Here is a 24,978-nt window from a genome sequence, read left to right as displayed (position 1 = left end):
CGTCGGGCGCGGCTGTTTCCATAGCAGCGGAAACCAACGGGGAGGGTGCGGCGCGGGGCGGCGCCGTTTGCTGCCTCGGCTCCCCCGCCATGAGCGTGCCGGAGGTGGAGGCGCTCGTCTCCCAGAAGTACGAGATCAAGAGGCGCCTGGGCAAGGGGGTGAGCGCCTCGGGGGCCCTTGGGAGCCTGGGGAGCTGCGCGGCGGGGTCCTGCGCTGCAGCGCGAGCACGCCCTCCCGGGCCGGTGCCCAGGCCGGTGGCGGCTTTGTCTTCGGTCTCGCTTCCGGCCCCGGTCCCTGCCTCTGACCGGAACCGCGTCTAGTGTTGGATGTCTCAGAGTGAATCCAGTTGGAAAAAAAAAAGAAAAGGGCTTTGTAATGCTTATTAAACCTTAAAAAATCACAAATCGTATTACAAATAACAAATCGATAACTTTCTGGGACTTCTTTTTTTCTTTTTGTTCTTAAAAAAAATCAGTAATTAAAATGTTATGATTGTAGCATATGAAACTGAAAATAGGTCTAAATTTCCCACGAGATTTTTTTTTCTGTACTTTACTGGGAACCATTCCCACTTGCATGTTTTATGCTATACTTTTGTGTTTCCACACAAAGCAATGCTAGTACACATAGTACACCTAGTTTATTAGTGAAATGAGTCTGAGGCTCAGAAAGATTTTCTGTTTGTGTCTGTCAAATTCTTTCACATTTACTGTAAATCCACTATTTAAGGTATAATGCCACATCAAATAATTTTTTTCACATAAAATTACATATTTTCATGTAAGTCAAAGCTCGTTTCTAGGATCTTTCTCGGTCTCTAAGCCCTTCTTGATTTAGCTGTTTTTCTCTGTTCTAGCAACTCTTTGCCGTTGTTCAGCTGTGTTGACAGCAGTAGTTACGCATTTCATGTGCAATTACATGGAGGCACTTGAGAGAGACACATTGTCATCCTTATCCACTAAGACAATGCTTTGTCTGTTCTCATTTTGAAATCAAGATCTTTCCTGTGGCTGTATTTCATTCCAGGTTTGCCTCTGACTTGAGGTTTGCAGCCATACTGTTAGTGCTTTTCAACTTTCTGCCTCTGACTGAATGTAATATATCTTAATGTGCTATGTTCTTTGAACAAAATTGGGATTATTCTTTCGTCTGAAAAATTAAATTGAGGATTCTATTTGGAAACTGTTTCACAAGCATACAGTGGCGTCCTTAAAGGACTTTAGTGGCTTCAGGCCACCACTGACATTATCAAAACTGCTTGTCAAGCTCTTAACTCAGGTAGTGCCAGTCTCCTAAATACTTGCATTTTCTGCCTCTCATATGCAGAAAGCTCTATATGTATCGGCAAGATTCCACAGCTGATGAACTTACATGAGTGCTTAAAAGACTGTTGAAAGGCCCTGAAACAGGTGAGGACTGCCCAGAAAAATAGAGCAGAGAAGTGCAGCAGCAAGGGAGATAAGCTGTTCCTTCACAGTAAGGGAATTCAAACTGTTCATAATCTTTTCAAGTTAAAAGCTGTGTTGTCTACTGAGGGAACAGGAAATTTATCTTGAGTTTTCCCTATTCTAGATGACTGTTTTAACTAGTATGATACTTGCAAATGGTGATTACTCAGTTTACCTTAAGGTAAGTTTACCTTACCTTATCCATTTTCATAGAATCATAGAATATCCCGAGTTGGAAGGGACCCATAAGGATCATCGAGTCCAACTCCTGGCACCACACAGGTCTACCCAAAATTTCATACCATGTGATTAAGTGCACAGTCCAAATGCTTCTTAAACTCCGACAGGCTTGGTGCAGTGACTACTTCCCTGAGGAGCCTGTTCCAGTGTGCGACAACCCTCTCAGTGAAGAACCTCTTCCTGATGTCTAGCCTAAACCTCCCCTGCCTCAGCTTGACACCATTCCCTCGGGTCCTATTACTGGTGACTAAAGAGAATGGATCGGTGCCTTCCCCTCCACTCCCCCTCGTGAGGAAGCTGTAGACCACGATGAGGTGTCCCCTCAACCTCCAGGCTGAACAGGCCAAGTGACCTCAGTCACTCCTCATACATCTTCCCCTTTACGCCCTTCACCATCTCTTTTTTTTTTTTTTTTTATTTTGGGGTCATAGATTTGAATCTTAAGTTTCCGCATTCTAGGGAATGCCTGATGTCTGCACATCAGGGTCATTTGTCACTCAGTTGCCCAGTTAATGTTTAAATATCTTTACAAAGTAAAATAGCTCCAATATACGATAGTGAGTGATTTTTGTACTTAAATACTCAGTTAGTGACATCAAGGCAGACTTCGAAGAATATTTGTGGTCCTGCAATATGGGTTCAGGTCCTTGGCTATGCATCATGAAGTGCAAGCCATTGGAGTATATGTACATCAAATAAGTGTTTTAGTACTAGGTTGTTGGCGGTTGTTTTGTCTTTTTTTTTTCCATTTCATTTTCAGGAGAGGATGTGTTGTTCAGGATCTTAAGCAGACAAACCTATCTGTACGAGCGATAGATGTCTATTTCTGGTCACATCAGCTATGTAATTGGAAATACCCTTTCTCTCTGTTTTCTTATATTATTTTAACTTCATTTTACTATACTCTTTAGATTTCTCTCCTTTTGCCTGGTTTCTGAGAATAGGAAGTTCAACTGTTTTAGGAAAGACATTCTTAATATGGCAAGCCTGTGTCTTGCAGCAGAAGTTCCATTAGTTGATAGGGCAGTTTAGGATTAGTCATGGCAGTGCTGAAACGGAACAGCGATAAGTACTTCTGAAAATATAGTGCATGGACACCTGTTTAATACAATACAGCTAATGAGATGTATTGCTATTGTGTGTGTATGTTGATGATGTTTGCTGTATGTCATGGGTCTGATGGTTGAAGATGATTTCTTAACCAATAGACACTAAGAAGATATTTCCCATACAATGAACTTATTCCATAAGTTTTTACCTTGTGGTTGTTTTATAGTCACTAGAGTAATCTTTTTATGCCTTTATTCAAAATCATAACCCAGAAATAGGAAGAACATTCTATTGTGATCTGATCTAGTGATTCCTATGTCATAACAAGGTTTCTTTCTTAGAGATGAAAACATTCTCCTTGGAACAGCGTGTTGTTGTTGATATTTCACCATGGGGTGAAGAGGAAACTGTCATGTTAATGGAAGACACATCTGTGGAGACTTTGTCAAATACACTGAAACCATCTCTGGCTCAGGTAGATCCTCAGCCAAAAATAACTAGAGGCCAAGAAGCTGTAAAGGGGGATCATTGTTATATATTTACTCATACACATCTGCTATTGGCTGCTTTGGGGGCCAGGATGCTGGACCTTGTGGTCCTTTGGTCAGACACGATATGGATGTTTGTAGTTCTCATATCAACCAAGTAGTACTTACTGGCCTAGTTTCTCTTTCTCCTAGGTAGCTGGTGATTTGAAGCTCTGTTGAGTTCATTCTGCTTCTGTGCTGAAGGTTTGAACTCAGTGTAAGATGTTGTAGTACACTATTCATCTGTCCTTCTTCCTCCCTAGGCTTATGGCATTGTATGGAAAGCAATTGATCGCAGGACAGGAGAAATAGTTGCTGTTAAAAAGATTTTTGATGCCTTCAGGAACAGAACAGATGCTCAGGTGAGGTATCATTCTTATAACGTGTCCTGAGGGGATATGGTGGGAATTCATCAGTACTTTCAGGATTTATGTCTCCAAAAGATACTAGTTATTTGACAATTATGTAGTAAAATAGTCTACAGCTACAATAGGATAAAAAGGAGCAATAAATGTCAGGCTTTGTATATCTTAATATCTGCGGACTACTTTTTGATGTCACTGAGGAAAAAGTGTCTTTACAGGCATGCACAATTTGATTCTCCCTAGTCTAGAGCACACTTGTGACTCTCTAGGGAGCAAACAGTTTTTTCCAAGCCTGTCTACCACATGGAGTTTCCATTTACCGTAGAAATGAGAATGGGTTTAACTCTCTCATTGGAAGTCCATACTCTCTTTTGTCATTCTGTTGATGTGATAATAAATGTTTTTTGTTTATTTCTAGAGAACATTTCGAGAGATTATGTTCCTACGGGTAAGGTCCATTTTTTCCTCCTACTCTTTGATTTTTAATTATCTCTGTTCACATATTTTCTTCCCATCCTTTTTCAAAATGATCATCATTGACATTTCTTTTCACTTCTTTTCTGCAATGTCTTGACAAGGAGTTTTTCCATGACTGGGCAAAAGCACTGGAATGAAATGGAGAGTTGGTCTTGTTTTTCCCTTGAGACGTGCCCTGCTTTTTCACTGTTTTTTAGCAATATACCTTCTCTGTGATCAGCATATAGACTTGCACTTTCTGTCGCTTCTTCCTTCCTTGTGCTGGAAAGTATTTTTCTTAAATTTTAAATGCCACTACTCAGAGATGGGGCTGGGGCATGTAAGAAGATTACATGCCAACATGTTTTTCCTCTATCACATGGAAAGAACACATCACATTGCCTGGAGCATCTTTCCTATGAGGAAAGACTGAGAGACCTGGGTCTGTTCAGCCTTGAGAAGAGAAGACTGAGAGGGGGTCTTATCAATGTTTACAAATATCTTAAGTGTGTGAGACAGTGGGATTCGGCCAACCTCTTTTCAGTGGTTTGTGGGGATAGGACAAGGGGCAATGGCCAAAAAATGGAGCACAGGAAGTTCTGCACCAACATGCCAAAGAACTTCTTCATGGTGAGGGTGACGGAGCACTGAGACAGGCTGCCCAGGGAGGTTGTGGAGTCTCCTTCTCTGGAGATATTCAAGGCTCGTCTGGATGCCTACCTGGGCAACCTGCTCTAGGGAACCTGCTTTGGCAGGGGGGTTGGACCCGATGATCTCTTGAGGTCCCTTCCAACCCCTAAAATTCTGTCGTTCTGTGATTCTGTGTGAAAGAAACTTGACCACTTGAAGTAATCAAAACAAAACTAAAAATGCAAGTTCTGTATGACATTACTTACAGCTGCTCATGTCTGAATATAGTTAACCACACGCTGGGCCTAATTACCTTAGCAGTGGCATTAAAATTACTTGTCCATTCCTCCATAAACTTACCATGTAGAAACATCAATGTTTTGGAATAGTGATAATGTTGTTAAAATATGATTAGCTAAAGACACAAGCAAGGCAGGGCTCATAGGCTGTTTCCTATGACTGTCGAGTTTAAGTACGAAAGATATGAGATTTTTAAGTTTCCAATTATTCTTTAAGCCTGAAGTAAAAGCAACAGTCTTAAGAGCTACAAACATGTGAGAACAGTTCCTAAGAGGTTGATTCTGAGTTAGATCATCTCTGAAAGTGTAGCACTTCTGGAGTAGATGGGTGGAGGAAGAGCTGTGAAAAGAAAAGAAATCTCTCCTGAAGGAAAGACCAAGACGTTTTGGGAGAAGGTGGTTAATGTGCCATTAAGCCCGTACTTTCATGGCTTTTGGTTCTCAGTAGTCTTAAGAATTTTAGTTTACACCTACTCTTTTTGAAAGTTTTTAAAGCTCTAACTTAAAATTCAGGACTGAGAGATCAGAGGGTGAAAGTTGTAAAAAATATTCTTTCATTGGTAACTGGATGTTTTTCTTATATTGCTTGCCTCAGCAAATTCCTTCCTGTACATATTGGTTCCCTAGTTTCATCTGTATGTTTATCATAAAGACATTTGATGCACTTGATGAAGTTCATTATATTTGAGAAACGTTGATTCACAATCTGGGCATTTTGATGATTCTTTTCTGACTGATAAGTAGTATTTTCTACAAAGGGTAGCTCATGAAAATGTTGGCATATTGTGAAGTGTTCACAGTGTCTCTAGCTGTGAAGAGGTGTTAGCCATAGGAAATAAAAGCTGTTAAGGTTGAGGACAAAGTAAATGGTCTTGACAGTATTGTCAATCTGCAAATGTGAGGACAGAATTCATCCCCAGTTTAATATACTTGTATTTTTGTATCTCTGAGTATGGTGGCTGCCTGATCTCCCATTACAATCAGTTCAATTACTGCAGTCTATATAGTGCTTCAGCCTGCCTTCAAATAAACCCTTTCTGGTTGGTTGGGATTTTTAATTATGAATGGTGATGGCACCTCTGTTAAATTTGCACTACCACAATAATTCTTTACCTTCAGCAGGAAATATAAGATGCATAATGTTGACTAGATTTTATCCATACATGCTGTAGAGGGATTTTTAGTACTAATGTATATATCATACAGAGTTTTAGACTGATTGGTTTCATACTGGAGCAAGCTTAAATAAATTTTCAGTATTTCAGTAGAAGCATAATGAAGGAAATAACACGTTAATGTTTGTGCTAGAGAATATTACAAAATGAAATAAATTATAGTACTTTTGGTGATTCACAAGAAAGACACTTGATTTTGACAGTTGGGTCTCTTCCCTCTGCAGGAATTTGGAGAACATCCAAATATCATCAAGCTGCTTGATGTTATCCGTGCTCAGAATGACAAAGACATCTACCTCATCTTTGAGTCCATGGGTGAGACTTAGTGTTGTGTCAGCCATTTAAATGCATCCTGTCTTATGAGTTATCTTTGTTCCTGCCTGTGGTAGTAATGTGTTAATGATTAACATGAATATTCATGTAAGTAGACTTGTAAGTTGGAGCAGTACAGGTTTTTTGTGTATACCTGTTGTGATTAGATGGGAATAGCAGTGAACCTTTGAAGGGAATAATAATGAGAGAACTGGCTGGTTGAGATGGAAGAAGGAAGGCAGCGAGCAACTGATTAGAAGGCTTACAGAGACAGAAGAGATAATAGAATAGGATATAGAAGAGACTACATGCAGTTTTACTGTAAGAAAATTATGCAATAATGGAACAATTACTGTAGCATAAGCGGCAAGTTGAACTGACAATACAGAGAGACTGAAGTCGCTGACTCATACTGATTCCAGTTCCTAGTGAGGTTCCTCGGGGCTCCATTTTAGGGCCAATTCTCTTTAATGTTTTCATAAATGACTTGGGTGCTGGACTCCAAGGTATACTAAGTTTGTGGACAACACTAAATTAGGAGGAGCTGTTAACTCCATTGAGGGTAAAGAGGCCTTGTGGAGAGATCTTGACAAATTAAAGATCTGGGCAATCACCAACTGCATGAAGTTCAACAAGAGTAAGTGTCAGATTCTGCACCTGGATATATGTACAGACTGAGGGATGATAAGCCTGGAGAGCAACCCCATGGAAAGCAATCTGGGCGTTCTGGTTGACAGCGAGTTGAATATGAGTCAACAGCATGCTCTGGCAGCCAAAGGGGCAACTGTATCCTGAGGTGCATCAGGCACAGCATTACTACACACCCAGTCAAGGGAAGTGATTGTCCCACTCTACTCTGTGCTGGTGCAGCCTCACCTTGAGTACTGTGTGCAGTTTTGGAAGAAGGACATAAAGATATAAGAAGGACATAGAACTATTAGAGAGGGTCTAAAGGAGGGCTGCAGAGATGGCGAAGTGTCTGGAGCGCAAGCCACAGGGTGGCTGAGGTCATTTGGTTTGTTCAGCCTACAGAAGAGGAGACTGGGGAGCAACCTCATCGTGGTCTACAGTTTCATCATGAGGGGGAGTGGAGGGGATGACCAGTTTATAGGACTGGAAGGAACAACATGAGGCTGCATCAGGGGAGATTTGGGTTGGATATTAGGAAAAGTTTCTTCACTGAGAGGGTGTTTGGGCACTGGAACAGGCTCTCCAGGGACAGCCACTGTAAGAACATTTAGACAATGCTCTGAGACAGGTGGTTTGATTTTTGTGTGGTCCAATGTGGAACCAGGAGTTGGACTCGATGATCCTTGTGGGTCCCTTCCAACTCAGGAGATTCTATGATTCTGTGACTCTGTTGCAGTACTATCAGTCATTAAAGTGTTAACTTCCACTGAGAATGCACTTGGAAGGTTACAGTTTGTACAATGGTCTGTTCTGGCCTTGTTTTGAGGAACATATTCGTAACTTGATAATCCTTTACTGATGTGTATTACAGAGACAGATTTACATGCTGTGATTAAGAAGGGAAATTTACTGAAAGACATCCACAAGTGTTACATTCTCTACCAACTTCTGAAAGCAACTAAATTCATCCACTCAGGAAATGTTATTCACAGAGATCAGAAGGTATATTTCAGTCACTAGTCTTTATCCTTCACTCAAGTTTTGTGTTAAACACTAAATGGAAAAGTATGAAAAGAATGAGACTAGTATAAGAACCTTGATAATAACCTTCTGCAATTCAGAGAGTAAAGAGCTTATTAATTTTCCTTTGTTCAATTCAGCCTTCAAATATCTTGCTGGATGCAGACTGCTTTGTAAAACTTTGTGATTTTGGACTGGCCCGTTCTCTGTGTCGCATGAATGAGGATCAAGGCAACCCTGCCTTAACAGAGTATGTGGCAACACGCTGGTACCGAGCCCCTGAGATCTTACTTTCCTCTCAGAGGTAACTGCTTGTTATGAGTAAAGGGATGGGATTGTATAATTTCTTCACTGTTGGGAAAAGTAATTGACTGGGAAGTCTTAAATCTTTTAATTTCAGATGTCACCAGATGCAATGTCTTGTCACAGGTTCATTTCCTCAGCATGCATTTAAACTTCTGTTCTGCAACAGAAAAATCTCTCATGTCATGTACATTTCCTCCCTGGCTTCTTAGATTGCCAATTTACCTACATTATCAGCTCATCTGTTTGTTGTCCTTTTTCCCACCAGACTTATTCTTTATCCCCTTAAATCTGCATCTTTACAAAATTGTGAATACTTCAGTCCTCTTTTTCCAAATTTTTCTTTAAGGACCCCAGGAAGCAGGTTTTTCGTCTTCATTTTGTTGCTCCTTTTCAAGCACTGCTTTTCTTTTCCCTGCCAACGGAGTTGAAAGTTTTAGCCTATTCCACTTTTCCCTAAAGAGGATTTTCCCTAGAGTATTGCTGATACTTCTCTATTGTTGTAGGTTTTTGTTTGTTTGTTTGTTTGTTTGTTTTTGAGGGGGAGTGTGGGTGGTTGGGGAAGGTGTTTTTGTTTTTGAGTTTTTGCTTGTTCATACTGTCTTTTATGTTTGGTTGCTCACTTGCTTAAGGAACTCTGCAGCTTCTGTTCTACTTCTAGGACTAGGGAAAGAAACTTGAAGTGAAAAGAAGCTTGTCTCAGCTGTAACAGCTAATACGGCAAGAAGACTGCAGATATAATTTCTATAAATTTCCAGTGAGGGTGATGCATAGCTAGCTGAGGGAAATTGGAATTATTAATCTTTTGCTTTCATTGTAGATGCTTCATTTGGTATGATACCACTCCTTCTCTGCTTGCTGCAGCAATAACAGAAAGCAGAATAACTGTTATGGGATGTTCCCATTGTGTTATGTGATGCATGGGCACACAGCATAACTGTCTTTTTCTTTACAACTCACTGAAGCATATTTAGCCATCGAGCTATGAGAACAGACCTACTATTAACACTTCAGAGTTTCTCATCCCATTTCTAGAAGTGGTATTTAGTCTTCCAGAATTCTTCATACATATTTTGGCTTTGTTGGATGACTGCATAGTCATCCGCAGTCCAAATGTCTTTTTGAGTTGGCTGATGTAAGCTAGCTTCTGCTTAGCAACTTCTCATTTGAAAGAGGTTTTGCCAGGTTATGTTTCAGGACATATGAAGGTTCTTACTTTCTAGTAAAGAGGTGAGCTGCCTACCTTAAAGGTAGATAAGATGTGAGATATGAATCTGTACATGGACAGTTACTGTAGACCAGTTACTGTATAGTACCTAATTGTCTGTGGTATTGGTTTGTGGCTCATTAGCCTGGTCCATCATATGATCTGTAGCATCTAAGTCAGTATCAGGTCTCATATTTCCAGATGAGCATATGTAGTCCAGCATGTAGCAGAAAAAAAGAAAAAAAAACACAGAAAAGGTGGGAGGGTGAGCACAAAACAGAGAATCTAATGTAGGAGAGCGTGGGAGAAAATGGTCATAAATTCTGAGTCTTCACTTGGAGAGACGGAGAGTTCGAGAGCAGAAGGGAGTATATAATGAGATGGCATTCAAAAAAGAAGAGCAGACTGCATGGAGCCGAAATCTTGTGTGTGTGTGTAGCTTGGTACAAATACTGCTAGGACATATGAATCTATCTAGTAGGCAAAAAGGTAAGATCATTGCCTTAGGTAAGTTAGCTTTCACCTTTCATTTTCTTAATGATTTCTGTTTCAGAAATTTCCTCCTTCTGGTGCAGATCTATGTTTCAGATTATATCTCTGTATAGCTTTTGAGCATGATACAGCCTTTAGACTGTTATCCACTCCTCCTCTTTCATGTGGGTACCAACGATGTAGCCTGACAGGATCCACCTCTGTCAATGGGAGAAATGTTTCTTGGCCTGTAACCTGGCAAGACTGATTGAGAAGGCTTTAAACTAGGGTTGATGTGGGAGTACCATTAGGGATACTGTGGTTAAGCCAAGGGATGGTACAGCACTGTTTTAGGGTGGCAAGGTTAATAGGAGCATCTATACCACTCCAGGGAGCACTGCAAGTTCAGGAAGACATCTGAAATGCTTGTATAAGAGTGCACACAGTATCAAGAACAAATGGGATGAACTGGAAGCTTTGGACCTTTCGTAGAGTTATGATATCGTCGGTATTAGTGAGACTTGGTGGGATGACCCCCATGACTGGATTGCTGGGATGGAGGGCTATCGGCTGTTCAGGAGGGATAGGCAGGGCAGGCAAGGTGGAGTTCAAAATTTTGGGGGTAAGGAGAAAAAAGGTCAGCAGAGTTGCCACTCTGGACTTTAAGAGAGCAGACATTAAGCTTCGCAGAGAGCTAGTTAGCAGTGTTCCCTGGGAATCGGATTTAGAGAGTCCAGGGGCCCATGAGAGCTGATTGCTCTTCCAGAGCCACCTTTTAAAAGCTCAGGAGCAGGCAATCCCATTGTGCCACAAGTCAAGTAAATGGGGCAGAAGACCGGCCTGGCTGAACAGGGAATTCCTTCTGGAACTAGGGCAGAAAAAGAAAATACATGACCTCTGGAAGCAAGGTCTGGCTTCACAGAGAGAGTGCAGAGCTGCAGTTTGCATCTGCAGGGAGAAACCAAGCAAAGCCAAACCTTTCTATGATTCTTAACAGTTGTTTCTAAACAGCAGCTTGTATCTTCACTATTGATAATGTGAAATGTATATATTCCCTTATCCTAGTATTCACTTTTAATATAGTTCCTTTTCTGGTTTTGTAGAATAGACTTTTAATAGGATAAGTCTTTTTTCTGTTTTGCTCTTGCCACTTTCATAATTCACCAGTGTCATTCACTTTATAATCAAAACCTGTGAGCATTCATACTCAAGGAGTAATCAAGCTTATTTTTCTAGCAAAATAAGGTAATGTAGACGATATGAATACTAGGTACTGGAAAAATAAATCTAACTCTGTTCTTTTATTTGTAGCTACACTAAAGGGGTAGATATGTGGAGCATTGGCTGTATTCTGGGGGAACTGCTACTTGGGAAACCTCTTTTTCCTGGAACATCAACAGTGGATCAAATAGAGCAGATCTTGAGGGTCATTCCTGCCCCATCCCAAGAAGGTAAGACTCTTCTATGGAGAAAGTTATATAGAGAAGAGATAAAAAGAGTGAAAGCAAGCAGCCCGGCTGGATCAGGAAGAATATATCTGTTGTAGGTTATTCTAACATCTTCCCAAGGAAGCTGAAGATTATCTGTGAAATGTTAGTGTTAGAGGAAAGTAGGCCTATACTTGATTAGATGAGAAACAAGAACCAGGCCTTGAAAACATTTTTAAGATTTGTAAGATGATAACAGTTTAAAACAGAGTACCATACTGCAGAGGGACTTCTGTAGTAACAGTAAATTGGACTTTTCGGTCTGGAAATCTAAATACATAATTGAAAGCTGGAGAAAATGTATTTTAAATCCAAAATTGATCATTATTATGATTGTCTTCTATAGCTTCTAGTCTAACAGTCTATACAGGTTACTAACTTTTGCGACATAACATGTTCTGACTGAGCTAACAAATAGTTTTTAGAAAGATAGCTAACTTTATTTTAAGAACATGTTTTGGATAATTCTATTCTAGTTTAAATGTATGTATAGTTTTTCTTGGAGATTTGGTTGCTGTGAATAAAATATGGATGAAAATGTATATGAAAACACCAAAACTAAGGTTAGAAGAATAGCCTGCACTAATAACAAAAATGTGAATAGCATTTTAGGACCATTCTCAGCAATATAATTGAAGAGTGTGTTGCTAATGTCGTGACCGGAACGCTTGCACTCTGATAAGACCACAGGGCAAATGACTGCCCATCAGAAAGTCCTGTATCCTAAACACAGCAAGAAGGTTGCGAGACACATTTCTTTTTTTGCAAGACAAACAAGTACAAAATAGACATATGTTCAAAGTATTTCAAATGTGGAAAATTAAACTAATAACAGCAACTTAACCTAAAATCCCACAGCAACTGTTCATTGTAACCAATCAAAAAGAACCCCAGAGGCGCAATGAAGAAATTGATAGCTGGTATCCCTTGTAGTCTGCTTAAAACACAAGTGATTCAGGCCAGATAATCTTGCCTCAGATATCCTGGTGTTTCTAAGTATGTAGGTATAAGAGTACATGCTTATGAAAGCTACAAAAAAGTAAATAGGAACCGTGAAAGAGCATTTGTAAGTCAGTATTCCATCCCCCTTCCATAGGATTTCCTATTGAGCTTTCTTAGGCTAATTTCTTCTTTCGACGTGTACATGGGCAGAGGGCAGTGGGATGAGGTTCAACGTGGCTATGTGCGGATTCCTGCACTTTGGTCACACCAACCCCATGCAACACTACAGGCTTGGGGCAGAGTGGCTGGAAAGCTGTGCAGAGGAAAAGGACCTGGGGGTGTTGGTCGACGCTCACCTGAACACAAGCCAGCAGTGTGTCCAGGTGGCCAAGGAGGCCAACGGCATCCTGGCTTGTATCAGGAACAGTGTAGCCAGCAGGACCAGGGAGGTGATCGTTCCCCTGTACTCAGCTCTGATGAGGCCGCACCTCGAGTGCTGGGTTCAGTTTTGGGCCCCTCACTTCAAGAAAGACATCGAGGCCCTGGAGCGTGTCCAGAGAAGGGCTACGAAGCTGGTGAAGGGTCTGGAACACAAATCCTGTGAGGAGCGACTGAGGGAACTGGGATTCTTTAGTCTGGAGAAGAGGAGGCTCAGGGGAGACCTTATTGCTCTCTGCAACTGCCTGAAAGGAAGTGGTGGGGAGCTGGGACTCAGCCTCTTCTTGCAGATAACCAGCGATAGGCCTAGAGGGAATGGCCTCAAGTTGTGCCAGGGGAGGTTCAGGTTTGAAATTAGGAGACATTTCTTCTCAGAAAGAGTAGTCAGGTATTGGGACGGGTTGCCCAGAGAGGTGGTGGAGTCACCGTCCCTGGGGGTGTTTAGGGAAAGGTGGGACATGGTCTAGTGGGTGATATCAGTGGTGGGGATATGGTTGGACCAGATGATCTTGGACATCTTTTCCAACCTTAATGATTCTATGATTCTTATGTTAATGTCAAATACTTGCTTTCCTTCATAAACTGTGTAGCTCTGGTAACCCTAATCTTAGCATTAATGGTATCTTTTCATTATTCCAGATATTTTGGCTATGCAATCAGATTACAGGGCCTCAGTTATTAGCCGCATGAATTCCTGGTAAGCTGGGTATATTAAATATGTCTCAGAAGTCAACAATCTACTGTATAATGTGGACAAAAAATCACCTGTTGTTCACCTTCCAGAGTTCACCAGTAGAAATGCTTTCTGCTCTCTGCACATTCACCTGACTCTAGGGAGGGGATGTAAAGTTTAAAAAGAAAAGAATGCTGAGAAGAGCGATGACATTGTAGTCTGGGAGTAACAAAGCAAAAATGAGGTTGGACCTCGATTCCAAGCTATCGTCATGTGTACTTTCTCAAAATTATAAATATTCATATCCTGACTTTTTTAGGTATCTAATGTCATTGGTTCACACATGGAAATCCTGATAATTCTGCTTAAGTAAATTAGTCAGTTATTACATACCTGATTAGTAAAAATTAGGAAACTTAACATTCTTAAGGCCATAGAAAGTTAGTCACTAGTCTTTGAGTACTCTGCACTCATATGTGACATGGGCATCCCTCCTCATCAGGGACTCAGCATTACCAATAGCCCAGCTATGTGTGGTATGAGTTCTCTGACTGCTTACCGATATATCTATTTTTGGAGTATAAGGCTCTGGTGGATACCAGTGCACAGTGTACCCTAATACCATTAGGGTGTAAAGGCACAGAACCCATCTGGATTTCTGGAGTGACAGTGGGTTCCTAAAAGTTGTATGTGTTAGAGAAAGTGAGCCTAGCAAGCAAGGAGTGGCCAAAGCATGCTATTGTGGCTGGCCAAGAGGCTCTGTACATTCTTGGTATAGACTGCTGCAGGAGAGGCTACTTCAAAGATTCAAAAGGGTACCAGTGTGCTTTTGGTGTAGCTGCTATGGTTACAGAGATTAAACAACTGTCTACGACTGCCTAGCCTCTCAGTGAATCCTGTAATGGGGCTGCTGCATGTCAATGAGCAGGACGTGTGGAGGTGGGGATGTGAGTAAGCAAGCAAGGGACTTAGCTGCCAACTAGGGTCAACCCAACGCAGTACCTCTGAGCTCTCTTGTTTCTATAAACCTTCTACACACAGTGGAAGAAAACAACTGGAAAACTCCATTCATTCCTAGCTGAAATGCACTTTTTTTTTTGACAGTCCTACACCTGGATTTTATGCTCCTTTTTTTCACCTGAAAATATGGAATACAAATGGCTAGGTTCTGATAGACAGCTCTAGCTAGGTAAAAGAACAAGTGAAATCTTGTTCATGATTTTTTCTGAGCCATTCAATCCAAATCCAAATTCCATGTTGGATCATTTTTCTAAACTAAAAATAATGTTGTCATGGAGTAATAAAATGTTTTAAAATATGAGTAAAAATAATGTTTTAAAACTGATTTTTCAAATGATTCTATGATTCTATGAAATGTATTAAATATCGTCATGTTTGTTATGTTAATAAATATCTTCAGGATTTAAAAAATGCAAAACCAGATTTTTAAACTTAATCTTTTCATTGCAAATGATATAGAAATATATTTATGTGGTCTTAGGGTTGTATTCATGGAATCAGCATTTCAACTGAAACATGCAAGTTAGGAGTTTGGGCTTCCTGCATTGTCAAAAGAAGAAAAGAAGTACTTCCACAAGACTGATTATTACTCTGTGTTCTGGCATACTGACCTGTATCTCTCTTTCCACTGAAACAAGAGAAAGACTAGTCTTAAAAGTTAGGTAGGCACTTCATGTAGGTTCATAGCACTGAGAGGGAGGAATCCAAACCTAATCAAAGAGGTAAAAGTCTTTATCATACTCACAGACCTGTGCTTTTGAATGTTCCAGAATTATGACACACTATTTGTGAGTGAACTCTGGAGACAGGTGTCACCTTGATGTGATTCACAGAACTGTAATTCATGACTTACCTGTGAGTTAGACACTGGGTTCTTATATCATTTTTTCCTGACTTCTAGGCAACGAGTAACATTTGAAGAGATTTTACCATCTTCTACTCCTTTGCCTGCCTTGGATCTTCTGAAGAAACTTTTAGTGTTTAACCCTGATAAACGGCTGACAGCAGAGGAGGCCCTTCAGCATCCTTATGTGAAAAGGTGAGACTAATATCATAGAATCATAGAACAGTTTGAGTTGGAAGGGACCTTAAAGATCATCTAAATCCAACCTCCCTGCCATGGGCAGGGACACCTCCCACTAGACCAGGTTGCTCAAAGGCCCACCCAGCCAGGCCTTGAACACTTCCAGGGATGGGGCATCCACAACTTATCTGGGCAACCTGTTCCACTGCCTCACTACCCTCAGAGTAAAGAATTTCTTCCTTACATCTAATCTAAATCCACCCTCCTCTAGTTTACTCCTTGTCCTATCACTCTGGTCCTTGACAAAGAGTTCCTCCCCAGCTTTCCTGTAGACCCCCTTTAGGTATTGGAAAGTTGTTATAAGGTCTCCCTGGCACTTTCTCTTCTCCAGGCTCAACTACCCCAACTCTCTCAGCCTGTCTTCCTAGGAGAGGTGCTCCAGACCCTTTGTGACCCTTTCCAGATCCATCTTTGTGGCACTCCTCTGAACTCATTCTAATACTTCTGTGCCCTTGTGCTGGGGGCCCTAGTGCTGAACGCAGTACTCCAAATGGGGTCTCACGAGAATAGAGCAGAGGGAAGAATCACCTCCCTTGACCTGCTGGCCATGCTTCTTCTGATGCAGCCCAGGATACGGTTGGCTTTTTGGGCTGCAAGCGCACATGTATCAATGTGCAGTTTCTGCTGCTGTCTGCTGAAATGGTATAGACCTGCTTTTGGCACAAGTTTCCTTTGTATCCATGGTAGAAAAAAAGACAAAGCTAAATCCTAACTCTCTCTAACCCTATTTAGACTAGAGATCACACTAGATGATCTGACAATCCTTTGTAATACCATATTAAACTGTGGAGCTGTTTTTAGTCTTAGTGACTTATATTGTGTTGTCATCTTAGGTTTCATTGTCCTGCCAGGGAGCCCTCTTTGGATTATGATGTGATTCTTCCTTTAGGTGATGATATCCAGTTGTCTGTGGCAGAATATCGAAATAAATTGTATGAGGTACGTTCTTCTATTCTATTTTCTGAAATCTCAGTCCTCCAGGTAACCTGTAATTCTTGACACACTTACTGATTTCTGTCATTTTCTTCTATTTCCATTCCCCTTTGATGCTTACTTATAGGTACAGCTTGGTGCTTCTTATCATACTGTCATAATTTTTTAGAGAAGTGTTTAAATCTAGATTCCCACTGGGAAAAGAAAAGTCTGTAAAGCCTGGTGTCTGAGAAAGACTGTGTTAGAGGAAAATATATTAGGCTGGATCCAACAGCCTAAGAAATGAGGCTGTTGCCACTCGGTGTCCCCAGGTCCAGCCAGTAGAAAGCCTGAAGGTGTTCCCTGTAGGCTCAGGCACACAGAGAACGTAGGCACACTACATATATACATACATAAATGGACAGCCACACAGGTCACAGACAGACAGACAGAACACTCACACAAACATAGCACCAATAGCCTCATCCTACTCACTTCTCTGGCTGAGCAAAATGGAAGTCCACTACTGAGAGTATGTGCACACTGGATCCCTACAGCAACTGGTCTCAGACACTGTCTGACCAGTAGCTGTCCCCTGGATCCTAGGCCCCCCAGTCACTGCACTTGAACATATGAGCCCCCGAGACTGCAGCCCTACTCTGCTGGTATAGACCATGCACGCATACCTATACAGCTGCCCTGGATTTTCTAGGCCCTTTAGCTGATGTTTCTTGTGCTCTCACACCTAGAGGTACAGAGATGCTCTCATCCCCTTAGAGACCCACTCACCTCTGTGCTCCCAGACTATTTGAGCCATTCACTGACTAGACTGGCTTGATCTGCTAGCCATCACATCACCACCAAGGGCTGATGGCTCTGCTGAGACAGCTCTGGGAGGGGCCCAGTCAAGGTGTTTGCTTCCCCGGAGTCCTTAATTTGAGTTCCCATTTGCCATTGTGCACGTGTTCCTCTCAGTTTGTGCAGATGTATCTTTGGCTGGTGGTTCCTGTGAATTGGCCTGAGAGCAGCTTGGCATGGTATTATTTGGGGTCCCCATCCTGGTTCTCTTTCTGGGCTCCTTTGTGGATTTGCATGTAAGCTTTTATCACATATTTATGTTTATTGCTCAAGAGTAGTCAAGTGCCATTACATGATGCACCACATACACAGAACAGTCAGGTTTCAGAATTACAGAATCACAGAATATCACATGATGGAAATGACCTACAGTGAACATTAAGTCCCTGGCTCCAGACAAGACCACCCAGAAGTCAAACCATATGTCTCAGAGTGTTGTCCAAATGCTTTTTGAACTCTGTCAGGCTTGGTGCCACAATGACTTCACTGGGGAGCCTGTTCCAGTGCCCAAAAACTCTCTCAGTGAAGAACCTTTTTCTAATATCTAACCTGAATGTTCCTTGATGCAGCTTCAAGCCATTCCCTCGGGTGCTGTTGCTGGTCACTAGAGAGAAGAGATCAGCGCCCCACCCTCCATTCCCCCATGTGAAGAAACTGTCAACCAGAACACCCAGATCCCTTTCCCTGGGGTTGCTCTCCAGCCTCTTGTCCCCCATTCTGCACATTACAGAACCATTGACAGAGGAGGAGAGGAGGAAGAGCAAGTGAAGGATAAGCGTAGCTGATGTGCTAATAATAAAAGACAGTGATATTTTAGTAGCCATATTGTGAATGCATTAATGTGGGAAAATAATAGTACTTGAAAAATCAGAAAACAGTGTAATAATCAAGGAAGAAAAAAAAGCTGATACAGGACTTTTAGCTGTACAGGGGAGAAAGGAAAGGTAGTATTTTGATGCTATTTGGTAGACATGTTAAGATCAAAAGGAAAATAAAAAGCTGACAGTAATTTGGCAGTGGAGAGGTACATCTTTGGTGAAATAATATGAGTAGATGAGATCTGCTTTAAAAAAACAGAGCAAGAGAGAAAAGATGAGAAAGACAGAAACTTCTGCAGAACAGAAGTAACTAAAGTAACTGTTTAAATGTAATGTTTAAAGGAATGAAAGAAGAACAAAATTAAGATAAATCAGATTTAATTGTAGGACACAATGGACTGAGTTGAATGGTGGTGTGAGGCAGTAGGAGGAGGATAGCAACAGTGAATGCTCTAACAGTGAAATAAAAGGAGCAGCAAAAGTGGAAGTAAGTCAAGACTTCAGGATGAGAAATTGTTTTGGGCTTTTTTCCTTTTTTTTTCAGTGAATATTATGTAAATATTATGAGGCAAAGTAGCTGGAAGATGGTGAGAAGAGCAGGAGCTGGAAAGTGAATGTAGTAAAACAGGCATTGGAAAGAATGTCAGTGGGAAGAAAAGATTGAGAAGGAAGCTTAGAGATCAGAAAATCTAAGAATGAGAAAGATTGATAAGGGTGACCAGCTTCCCAGGGAGAGAGGAAAAGTGTTATTGCTTCTCTGAACAGCAATTAAAATTTTTAAAAAGGAAAAAGAAAGTTGGTTTTTAAAAAAGTTGAACATACTGAACATTTCTTTTAAGGTCTTTAAAGGAAAAAAAATTAAACTCTACTGTGAAAAAGTGTTAGGAGTCATGAGCAGATGACTGAATAAAATGAATACTGAGCATAGGTAGAAAAGATATTACAAACATCAGTAGATCATTCACAGATAATCTAGGTACAAGGTTAAGAAACAAATTTTGACTAATCCTAATGATAGTGTGCCAAGTTCGGCATGACTGTGATCAGAGGAGGGTGAGAGCAGGTTGTCTGTACCAAGACTCCAAACCTCAGCAAGGATTCTAATGCTAGATAATAGCCATGTAGAGGTAGGTGAGATTATGAACTAACTGCAACGTATGTTCCTCTGACAATTTAAAAATTGATTTGGCAAAATTCTAGAAAGAGATGGTAAGAAACAGCATAGTGTTAACCATTTTTTGCCATATAGATTCTGCCTTTCTCGTAGCTAATGGCAACTTTATGTAGTGGTATTCTCCCTAAAGATGCATTAAAGTTGCCTGTTGACCCAATCCTTTTTCTTAAGGCTTCAGCCCATTCTTTCTTTCCACTAAGAATATTATTTCTATCTTCTTTCCAACCCTAAATTAATTTTAAAATTATAATTGTTACATATCCCATGAAATAAATTATTTGCATCTTTTTTTTTTTTATTCCTCTGCTTTGCTGTGTAGCTGTGTTAAGTCTAACTGACTTTTCCTTTCTGTAGATGATCCTTGAAACGAAAGTAAATAGCCATCCAAAGGACCAAATGCAGAGAGAAAACATTCAACTAAGTCAATCTCAATCCAGGCCATTTCTTCCATATTCCAATTCTGTGACTTTACCCACCAGGAAGAGCCAGAGAGAACCAACACCACCTCTTCTAAAAAATCCACAAATGCGTAGTGGAACTGCAACTAGTGTCCAGCCGGAAGTATCCATCCAGAGTGAAGATTTAGCAAGATCTTTATGTCAGAGATCAAGGATCAATATGATATACAATCCTATAACACACATTGCTATTCAAAGTAGGTACTACCATCCTGCAATTGGATGCAATCCACCATAACGAGGCATTATTATGGGGAAGAAAGAGGAAAATAGATTGAACGGGGAGAAAGAAACTGAGGGAATTAACAGGGCAAAATGAGAGTGAAACTGTGGGAGGAAAATGACATACGAGCAAAACACTGTTGAATGAGTTTTGAGTGTGTGATGTTCTTTTTAGCTCTTGGCTGCCTCAGTCTTGACCCTTTTCCTTTTCTGTTTTCTCTTTGTTTACTGCTCTGGTGCTGTTTTCTTTTCCCCTGCTTTTTGGAACCGGTTTTGTTTGCAACTTCTTTCTAATTTTATTCTGAATATTTTTGTCCCATTAGTGAGATGAAGTGATGTGGCAGAGGCTGACTCAGTGACTCTGTCCCCGCTTCAGTTAGTGTGTTCTGTGTCCTCATGATTTTCCTACTTTCTCTCATGTTTTTTCTCCTGCAGGTAATGCAAATTCTGGTGCTGTGATCAGGAACCATTCTGCACCACATGATCAACAGGCAAAAACTTCTAACAATGGAAAACTGGGGAGACAAATCACATGGGCAAATGCAAATGCTCAACTACTTCCTACAAGTGTACAGAACCTCTGTAATGTAAGTAGCAGTCCTGCACAGAAAACAGATAACTTTTCAGGGACCGAAATGACGTAGAAAAAAAATGTCTTGATTTGCAGCTTCGTAAAGATACTTACATGAGAGGCAAGTCATATTGCTTTGATAGTTACTAAATTACTAACTGTCCATCAGTTAAAATTACTTATGATAAAGATATACACTGCAATTTCATTGCCTGTATCTAGTGTCAGTCAAATGGTACAGGTCTTGTACTGAATACGTTCCCTTTACTAGAGGACTGAGGAGTGTGCTAACTGATGTTTCTGGAAATAACTGGTCATAACTTACCTCTAATATGCAGTAGATTGAGACAGAAGCTTGAATATTCTAGTCGTCTGTGATGCAATACCTACATTTCCAGTGTTACGTCTACTGATGAAGTTTACAACCCTCAGCTAAGTTCTGTACAAAAGGCAGCATGTTGAGAGGAAGACCATGTAATGACCAGGAAGGTCACTTCCTGGACACATACAAGGATACAAGGACAGAGATGTGTCTTAAACCTTACATCTCCAACATACATAATGCTGATCTTCAGCTAGTCTGGGTTTATAAACACAAACTTTCTCCTGGAATTTTAAGTCTAACCGCAGTCTTTCAAATGAAGCCGTTGTCATCTCTGACTTGAGTAAGAGCATTTCAGTGCCTATAGGTTCATGCAGGAGTTCTGTGAATGACCATTGAACTTTAATACAGGATTTAGGTACTTTAGAGAACACGAAGTAACGCAGCCTTTTGTAATACTAGGTTTCTGCCTCATAAGCAGGATTTTTTTTAATAATCAGCAGTGTGTACTGGCAGCCAAGAGGGCAAACTGTATTTTGGGGTGCATTAAACGTAGCATAGCCAGCCATCCAGAAGCGGCAGTTCTCCCACTTTACTTGGCATTGATGCAGCCTCACCTTGAATATTGTGTACAGTTCTGGGCTCCACAATATACAAAAGCTATTAAGATACTTGAAAGCATCCAGAGGAGGGCAACAAAACCAGTAAAAGGGCTGGAAGGCATGTCCTGTGAGGACACTTGGGTTGTCTAGTCTGGAGAAAAGAAGGCTAAGAGGTGACTTCATTGCTCTCTACAACTTCCTGAGCAGGAGAAATGGAAAGGGAGGTATAGGTTTCTTCTCCCTGGTAACCAATGATAGAATGCAAGGGAACGGCACAAAAGTGCACCAGTGGACGTTCAGACTGGATATTAAGAAAAATTAACCACCATGAGGGCTGCCAAACACTGGAGCAGACTTTCTGGAGAGGTGGTTAACATGCCAGTCTGTGTTCAAGAGGCATTTGGATAATGCCCTCTCTAATCACAGGATCATAGACCACCTTGGGTTGGAAGGAACCTTAAAGATCATCTAGTTCCAACCGCCCTGCCATGGGCAGGAATGCCACAGTAGGTGGCAGATCAGATTGCCCAGGGCCTCATCCAGCCTGGTCTTGAACACCTCCAGGGTTGGAGCATCCACAGCTTCTCTGGGCAACCTGTTCCAGTGCCTCACCACCCTCTGAATGAAAAATTTCCTCCTAACATCCAACCTAAATGTCCTCTCTTGTAGTTTAAAACCATTCCCTCTTGCTCTGTCATTGTCTGACCGAGCAAAAAGTTGCTCTCCATCTTTTTTATAAGCCCCGTCTAAGTATTGAAAAAGCTGCAATAAGGTCACCTTGGAGCCTTCTCTTCTTCAGGCTGAACATCCCCAGCTCTCTCAGCCTTTTTTCATAATATGCTTTAACTTCCGGTTATCCCTGAAGTGGTCAGGCGGTTGGACTTGATGATCTTTGAAGGTCCCTTCCAAGTGAACTATTCTATTCCATTCTAAATATTAATCACAATGGATCATAACTATCAGCTAACTGTAATAAAAAAGGTAGAAATTTCTCTGCAAATTCTCTTCCTGTTTCTTTTTTCCATCTTGAATTTTTAACGCAACTTCTTTTGAGATGTGCTGAGATCTATGACCATACTTTCCTTTGCCCTTTTTCTAGAGGACAGGCTAATTTTGACTCCATTCTACTTTCAATTTTATCACTTCAGACAAGTGAGAATTTGAACACCATTTCAAATCACTGCATTGTTCAGGTCATCATCAGCTCCCTTTGACTTCAAGAATCACAGATCAGTTGCTTTTAAATTCTCTTAAATGATGGTGTGTGAAGTCCAGAGCACGTAGGTAGCATACTTCTTTTTTAACCTGATTGACACAGTTGGATATTCCAAATTTAGCTGGAGAATTTGTACTACCTTTGTTACCAACCTAATGGACTGCTGTTGCTTAACAGTGAAGGTTTCAGTCCTGTCCCCTGCTGTTTATGTATATAAACAATGCATTCTGAAGATTCTCTAGGTACTTGTGACTAACTTCATGTTACTGGAAGCACATAAGAGGGAGAAGATCATGCTACATGTGCCCTGTGCTTTGTATTTGTTCCCTGAGAGGCTAACACTGACCATTGTCAGAGACAAGATATTGTGGTGGGCGCTCATCAGCACTGTGGCTAATCATGTGTTAAGTGAACGTTGACTTTTCCGTCTTTCTTGGTCAGCCTCAGCAGGAGCTGAAAAGTTCTGACATTCCAGCTTGCTCTGCATTCATTTTGCATTCATTTCCAGTATCAAGTCAGGCTCATGAAACTCTTGTTCTCAGCCATTTGACTCCTATAATGGCTGGGGCAACAGCAGTCAGTGCCACACTTAGTGAGAGGAAATGTGGCTTCCAGTTAACTAAAGCGGTTCACTAAGCATAAGCTGCAGTGAAACAGCTGTCCTTTAAAGCTGCAGTAATATGTACAGTAATGTATTATGCATTTTAAAGCATTAATACATGATTAACTTTTCCCCACATGGGCTAACGTCCATAAGCAATTTCCAACTCAGACACACACCAAGCCATTCGATTGGCAGAAGCCAGGAGGATGTACTGGGAAATGATGAGGACGACCTGTCTTTTGTACATTTATTTAAACCATTCACTACCACTGAAAACAAGATACTAGCCAAACAGACCTTTGAACTTTTGCTCCAGTGCTCCAATGCTGCTAACTCATTCCTGATACACCCATTTTAAAACCCTTCTCCCTCACATCATTCTTGCCACCCTGTTCTTAATATTATGAAACACTCTATTTTGTTTGTTAGTCAATTAACATTCATGATCTGTTCTGTTCCACAGCTGAAGCAAATTCTTTGTTCCTTACTTGTATTTTAGAATGCCGATTACAGATTTCTAACTGTCTTGTTTTTTGTTTCTCACACAGAATCCAAGAAATACTCAGTTTCACAGCAAAGATGTTCGTCCCCTTTTGAAATGCAGTAAAAAGATGTTCCAGGTTACTGCAAATATGGGAGCTGCTGGTGATCCAAAAGCATCAATGGGCAGTTACTCCCAGGCCTATGGAACTATATGTAAATCTGCACTGCAGAGTCTTCCAATATCAAATTCTGCACAACAACATGAGTAGTGAATATGAAGAGTCCTAACCAGGTGGAATACAGCTCATCTCATCAATCCCCTAACTCAGACAGTAACAACAAGTGAGAGCCAAATATAACAGGCATTTTACAGTTATCCCAGCTGAAGAGAAATGCTTTATTCATTGCATGGAACAATGTACCACTTTCCTTTGGACAAACCAACAGGGAAAAGAATCTAATCCCTTTGCCTTACAGTCTTCCCAGACAAGGACACAGACCTATTTGCTCCCCTAATCTGAGAACATTGAATAATGTCAGTTCATATTCCTCATTTTAATTATTGCAAAAAAAAATTACAGAAAGTTGCAATGTTTTGATGCTTGACTGTCTTTAGATATATTCAGGTATCTTTAGCAGCTTCGGGTGCACTGCCTAAGTCCAGACTTTTTTTGAGCAGAATAAGTAACTAACTGTTCGCTGAAGACCAAGAAGACTGAACAACCCTTCACAGGTAACATTAAAGCCCTTCATACACTAATTTCTATAGGACTCTTTCAGGGTAAATGAATGAACCTGACTAAACAAAGGTAATGGTGGCCTACTTCAACAAAATCAAGTAGAGAAGTATTTTAAATATATGTGGATTCTGTTAGAATATTGAATACCCTACCTACCATGCATTAATATATTTTGTAAGTGTTGCAATAATAAATTCTTTATATTGCACTACAGAAAAAAA

The 24,978-nt window shown here is 40.8% G+C and overlaps 1 protein-coding gene across 2 annotated transcripts; it reads left to right on the top strand.

The window, feature by feature from the left end:
* The first annotated feature begins 10 nt into the window (after nt 1–10).
* MAPK15 (mitogen-activated protein kinase 15) lies at nt 11–24,978 on the top strand. 2 transcript variants are annotated; one of them, XM_035570151.2, is made up of 14 exons: nt 26–158; nt 3,080–3,213; nt 3,529–3,627; nt 4,049–4,078; nt 6,415–6,505; nt 8,004–8,134; nt 8,293–8,456; nt 11,445–11,584; nt 13,640–13,697; nt 15,595–15,732; nt 16,611–16,716; nt 19,894–20,194; nt 20,655–20,806; nt 24,083–24,978. In XM_035570151.2, exons 2-14 carry the CDS (start codon nt 3,082–3,084, stop codon nt 24,284–24,286), a joined length of 1,746 nt encoding a protein of 581 aa, XP_035426044.1. In that variant the 5' UTR covers nt 26–158; nt 3,080–3,081; the 3' UTR covers nt 24,287–24,978. The 2 variants fall into 2 exon arrangements, with proteins under 2 accessions (XP_035426045.1, XP_035426044.1); XM_035570152.2 differs by lacking the exon at nt 3,080–3,213 and having other exon boundaries at nt 11–158.

Source organism: Cygnus atratus, chromosome 2 (genome assembly GCF_013377495.2).
Source record: "Cygnus atratus isolate AKBS03 ecotype Queensland, Australia chromosome 2, CAtr_DNAZoo_HiC_assembly, whole genome shotgun sequence".
NCBI classification, from domain to species: domain Eukaryota; kingdom Metazoa; phylum Chordata; class Aves; order Anseriformes; family Anatidae; genus Cygnus; species Cygnus atratus.
This window is presented reverse-complemented; position numbering and strand designations above follow the sequence as displayed.

Excerpts from the sequence above, each read along its gene's own strand:
- MAPK15 (XM_035570151.2), top strand. The coding sequence starts at position 3,082 with ATGAAAACATTCTCCTTGGAACAGCGTGTTGTTGTTGATATTTCACCA. Across the intron at positions 3,628-4,048 it reads GGAACAGAACAGATGCTCAG|AGAACATTTCGAGAGATTAT; the intron begins GTGAGGTATCAT and ends GTTTATTTCTAG. Across the intron at positions 16,717-19,893 it reads ATCGAAATAAATTGTATGAG|ATGATCCTTGAAACGAAAGT; the intron begins GTACGTTCTTCT and ends TCCTTTCTGTAG.